Genomic DNA, 6,000 nt, shown 5'->3' on the forward strand with positions numbered 1-6,000 from the left:
GCCACAGGTGACTGAACACTATGATTTCTTCCAGGTGTGATGCTGGTTATACTGGACAACACTGTGAAAAAAAGGACTACAGTGTACTGTACGTTGTTCCCGGCCCTGTACGATTTCAGTATGTCTTAATCGCAGCCGTGATCGGAACGGTTCAGATTGCTGTCATCTGTGTGGTGGTCCTCTGCATCACAAGGTCAGTAACTGCACTCAATGGCCAAATAAAGTGATGTGTCACTTCTCCTTTCTTAATCAGATCACTCTAATGACAAGTCCCTTCAGGGGCTCTACAACTATTCATTCCCTGGAGTCCTATTTCTTCATCACAACAGCATTTGAATAGACAAATGGAAAGATACTGATTTCCATTCTGGACTGGTATAAATTATTTTCCTTACTTTTGCATTATGATGAGGGTTATTTATTTCCTAAGCAAAGGTCTTTTTTTCCCTTCTAATGTGTAATACCAATCTTTGTTTAAACATGCTCTTTTCTTTTAACTATAAAAACTCAGTCTTCATTCAAACTACTGACAGATGATGTTAATGACCAGTGTTTCCTTCCTTACCCAGATCAGTATGCCAAATGAGGTCAGAATAGATTTTATACAAGGCCTAAAAAAGTATTCAATTATAGCTCTCATTTATGGCACTTATATTTCCCAGTATAACTCTCAGGTATAATCACTTTTAACATATTTGGTATAAACAACAAATACATTTTTATCTTAAGGTGATAGAATAACTTTTAGTCACAAAATTCAAAGAAAATCATTATAATGAGAAGATTATTTTGTAAGACATGAAAACCTTGATATAAGGAAACATGGAGCAAATTTCACAACAAGGTTTCATATCAAATAGCAATCAAATGGTAATTGCTTCCTGGAAAGCTCTGTTGAGAGAGATACAGAGATCTCATCCAGTTTCAACAGGAAAGAAAACCATGATTAGTCAGTGATGTCTGACACTGAGCTTGGAGTAAAGGAGTGAGGCCAGGTACTTGCTTAACTTCATTAGTGTGTAAATTCATGGTAAGCAAGAATTAGATTCCAAACCAAATGCATGTTATTTATGTCCTGTCTAACCAGAAATGTTACTGAAGAGACTTCATTCTGATTTGATTTTACTCTGCTTGAGAGAAAAGTTCCTAGAAAGTTTTTCAAGGTTTTTATCAAATTCACAAGGTATTTAGACTTTCATTTGTTTGTACAGCTCTACAGTAAATCAGAATGCTTCCCAAAAAATTATTTTCAAAAGATAAGAATATAAAAGAAAGTATTATATCTTTAGAAAATAAAGGCCACAATACATCTCAGTATCTGTACTGTGCTATCTTCTTTGAGGACAAGTGTGGCATTTGCTCTTGAAAAAAACAAAATATGGTTCATAAATCCTTGCCTGGCCTAAAGGCTTAAGGGAAGATCATTGACGGGAGCTTTGTGCTACTCTGAGCCAAGTTGAGTTCATCAACTCGACTCTCACACTTAGATGCCAAGTGAGTCAATGGATTATATTAAAATAGATTCTGGGAAATATAAAGATAACTCAAGAAACCAAAAATACTGAGCATAAAAGAAAAGACAGAAAGGAATCTAAAACACAGGGAACTGTGCCATATTTCTCAAAGGGTCTTGAGCCTTCTAATAGCTTAGCAATATCAGCACATGAAAAATGAAATTCATATTTAGGAGAGCTAATCTCCTAACAATTTTATTTGCTACTTCATGTATTGACAAAAATGCAGAACTTTAAATACTTTAGCAGATGTTTGCAAGTCTGTTATTAATCACAGTTTCATTCCCATACATACTAAAAACAACTGGAATACACAGGGTCCTTACTTCCCCAGGAATTGTGTGTCTATATATACGTGTGTGCATGTATCATATATGTATACACACACACATATGTATATACATTTGATAGCATTGTGAAGAAGGAACAGTTATCCCCTTTTTGGAGATAGGGACCCTGTGGTATGAGAAGTCAGTAAATTGCTGAATATACACAGCTGAGCAGCAAGGGCAGAAATGGAGTCTAGGCTGCCTCGTGTCAGAGCCTGTGCACTCACCCACTGCTCACGCTGCCCCTTGGCTGGTCATGATGTCTGTATTCTGATGTCCAGGACAACCTAAACTGAGCTCCAAATTAGGCAAGCCACTTTTTAAAAGCATATAGCCGTTTTATCTTCCATGTTAAAACAAAACCTATCTTCTGTTTACTTTGAGGAGGAGAAGGAGCACACGAGCTAAATTAGCATTATGGTAATGCATTTTATAAATCTGTCCTAGGCTGTCCAAGCTTTCCAGAGTCTTTCCAGGAGTTATACTAGTCAATAAACCACACTGTTCTCAATATGGATTTGTTTCATTCACTTGAAAATATTCTGCTCAAAAACCAGACTTTCCAACTAGGCCATGCTCCTGCAAAACCCTTCCTGCCCAAACCCTCCCTTCCTGGTGATCTGGCAACATTTGTCTGTCAAGACCTATTCCAAAACATCTAGTTGCTAAAAGATTTACAAAATCACACCAAGTGCAGTTCCCCTCATTCTCTTCAGTTTTCTTTTAATCTTGTCATCACCTGGTTTCTCCTCTTTTCTACCTCTTTTCTTTCTTGTCTCCTCTTCCAACTTTGCTTTTTTCTTTTTTTTTCTAATTCCTTCCCCTTGTTTTTACTATTTTAGTCAGACATCTGCCCTTCTCCTAAATACAACATGTGTCATAAAAAATATAGACATCGAGAGACATGTTCTGAAATGAAGAGAGTTGCCCTGTTGAGATTTTCTACATTTTTATTTCTGGCTCCCAGTTGCTGGGATTGTGACTTCCAGCTCCACACTCATTTTGATAGCTTTATCCTCTTCCCAAAAAAACCCATATATATACCTACTATATATATGTATAGATTCATATATGAACATATATATGGGTATATATTTTCTGATACCCTACAACTTATTATAATAGGATTTTATACAAACTTTATAGTGTTATTTTTATTTGTGTCATCAAAGCATTACTTTATTATAAGAGAAAAGACACTAGATCAGAGCTTTTCAGATAATTTAACCAAATATTAACTTTTCATAGAAGCTAAATAGTTGGTATCCATTTATGTCTCTAGCTTATAGTATTAATGTACAAAAATGATATTAGGCTGAACCAAAACAATATCCCTTTCCATTACATATCCAATATTAACAGGTGGCTCATTCTCTGGTTTGATAGGATTTAAACTTGTAGCTTTGAAATGTCAATATAATGTTCATTCTTAGGACATTTAAAATATGAAAGCATTGAAGACCTTTAACATGAGATTAGACGAGCTCGCACTTGCTTGATTGCACTGCACTGAGTCACTCTGTGCCTTGATGTGCAAGCAGTTGAGAACTAGGGAAATGTATTCCTCTTCAACTTCTGCCTCTATTCTTCGATTCTTCTCAATGACACTTAAAGACGACTGCAAGGAGAAGCAAAATCAAACAAACAAACGAAAAACCTCTTCCAAAATAATTCCAGCTTCTGCTAATAATAAAGTCTTTCATCTGAAATATTTTCATAATTTGCTGAATCCACAACTTCACTCTGTGATTGTGGGACCAAACTTGAGGTAATAGCACTGGACTAAGATCTGTAAACTTTCCAACCTTCTAGGAAATGCCCCAGAAGCAACAGAATTCACAGACAGAAGCAAAATACAGGGCACTACAGTTCAGACAACACGACAAGAGCGTCCACGAGGTTAATCTAAAGGGAGCATGTTGCACAGTGGCCGGACTACCGAGAGCTTGGACTACACAATACAGTATTATAGACAAGAGAATAAGACAAGAGATCTACACATGTTGCCTTGCATTTGTGGTAATCTACACCAATGAAAACATGTACTACAGCTATATTTGATTATGTATGGATATATTTGAAATAGTATACATTGTCTTGATGTTTTTCTGTAATGTAAATAAACTATTTATATCACACAATATAGTTTTTTCTTTCCCATGTATTTGTTATATATAATAAATACTCAGTGATGAGAAAAAATGGCAGTCTTAAATTTGCGGTATCTCATAACTGTAAATATAATCAAACTAGTAAAATCTGTACAGGTACCAGCACTTTATCTTTCTCCACATCTAGAGACAGAGCATTAGTTTATACAGGACTCAGTGGCTAGGTTTTGAGTGATTCCAAGATCAAGGGAAATGATGGTTATTGGAAAAGAGAAAAAATAATTTACTTTATATCGAGTGAGGATAAAATATTTCAGATCTTTGAATCATCTCTATTTCATCAACTTTCTTCCCTAGTCTTCCATTTTCAGCCCCAGAGCAGAAAAATCTCTGGCATATAAATTAAATAAAAGAAGAAGGGGAGGGAAAATTGTTTTATAACTCATAAAGGCGAAGGAAAGAAGATATTGGTTTTTATTTGGGAAACATCTTAGAATCTCTCAGTTAAGTGCATATATCTGAAAGATCCTGAACAAGTTACGTATTAGGAATACACAGAGCACAAAATCTATTCCATTTAGGTGACTGGAATTAAAAACTAGGGGGAAATTTTAATAACATCATTAAATGTGTAACACCAAAATCATGAATTCTCAAAAGCACCTTGCTATATTTATAGTATATGGGTCTTTAAAAATTAAGTTAGAATCACAACCAAATACCTCATGAATATCTTTGCGGCTAATGCAGCACTATTATCTGAAGTGGAACTAAGATGATAATATTTCATGAAAACAGAGAAATGTGTTTTAAGCATATATATATATATATGTATATATATATATATGATGACATAAGAAAGAAAATTAATCCTATAGCATATGAAAGACCTTAGTGGGAAACTGATACAGATTTTTGAGTTTACAAATAAGTATGACCCCTTTGGGAAAAGATAAACTGTGAAAATTCTCAAAGAATAAGATGAAAATAACAAATCAAACAACTGCCTTATTACCATTTAGTTCTTCATAGCTTTCTGTGGCTAACATAGTAAATCCAAATAAAGCTTTCTTTGTCTCCTTCAAATGACCTCTGCATGGACTAAAAGGAATGACACTTTCATGTTCACACACAAGAAAAGAGAGGGACAGATATTAAGCCAACACATTCTGAATATAAACTATTCGGTGAAAAATAAGTTTCCTGAAGTGATATTTAAAATATTTGTTAAAACATTTTTAAAAGGTGACAATTTAAATAGGATTTAGGACTCTGTGAAAAACCTGATTTTCTATATTAGTCATCACTTTGGAAAGTGTAAACCTATTGGCATAACCATCACTCAGGTTTCCATAAATCGTTCCTAGTCTACTTTGACAAAACAAACTCCATTTAAACTTCTGCGTGGAATTTTAGTTTGGTTAACAGGTGCAGAGATGTAACGAGCCCTGATTTCCTTTGAATAAGATGGGGTTGTGGCAAACAAACCTTTCCTTTTCCTAAAGGAGGAACAAAAATGCAACATCACAGGGCTTAGTAGAGTTTGAAAGAAACAACAATTCACTGGCTTTTACTTGTAAGAGTATGAAATGACTTGCTTCATTAAATATTGATGCATTACTTTGTGTGAATTTTTATGATCAAGGGACCATAAACCTAGGGGTTGGAAAAGTCCTTTGAGTTAATAATACAGTACACTCCTATTCACCTCCATGCTCACTCACCCCATGAGGAATCCCTTTTGAAAGATGCATAATGAATCTTAAGTGAGCATATACTATGCGCCAGGTACCATTTAGGTCCTAGGGAAATACAAACAAAACATGACCTCTGCTCTAAAGGAACTCACAGTCTTGCCCTGACATAATCAGCCAGCCTCTACTTGCATATATTGTATCACTCGGAATTTCATTCTTGGACAATTCTAATTTTGAGATCATTTTTTTCATATTGAGTTGAAATTTGATTCTCTATAGTTTCTACCTATGCTTCTATTTCTCCTCTCTGGAGCAAAGGAATAATGACTCATATGTTTAAAAATATTAG

General features: G+C 34.9%; 1 protein-coding gene across 1 annotated transcript in view; it reads left to right on the forward strand.

Annotated features, from left to right (window-relative positions):
* TMEFF2 (transmembrane protein with EGF like and two follistatin like domains 2) overlaps positions 1-5,574 on the forward strand; it is a 225,950-nt gene extending 220,376 nt beyond the window's left edge. The window contains exons 9-10 of the mRNA XM_010948700.3: positions 35-193; positions 3,656-5,574. Of these exons, the coding sequence (XP_010947002.1) occupies positions 35-193; positions 3,656-3,752 (256 nt within the window). The 3' untranslated portion in view covers positions 3,753-5,574. The remainder of the gene's footprint in view (positions 1-34; positions 194-3,655) is intronic.
* Positions 5,575-6,000: the final 426 nt, after the last annotated feature.

Source organism: Camelus bactrianus, chromosome 5 (assembly GCF_048773025.1).
Source record: "Camelus bactrianus isolate YW-2024 breed Bactrian camel chromosome 5, ASM4877302v1, whole genome shotgun sequence".
NCBI classification, from domain to species: domain Eukaryota; kingdom Metazoa; phylum Chordata; class Mammalia; order Artiodactyla; family Camelidae; genus Camelus; species Camelus bactrianus.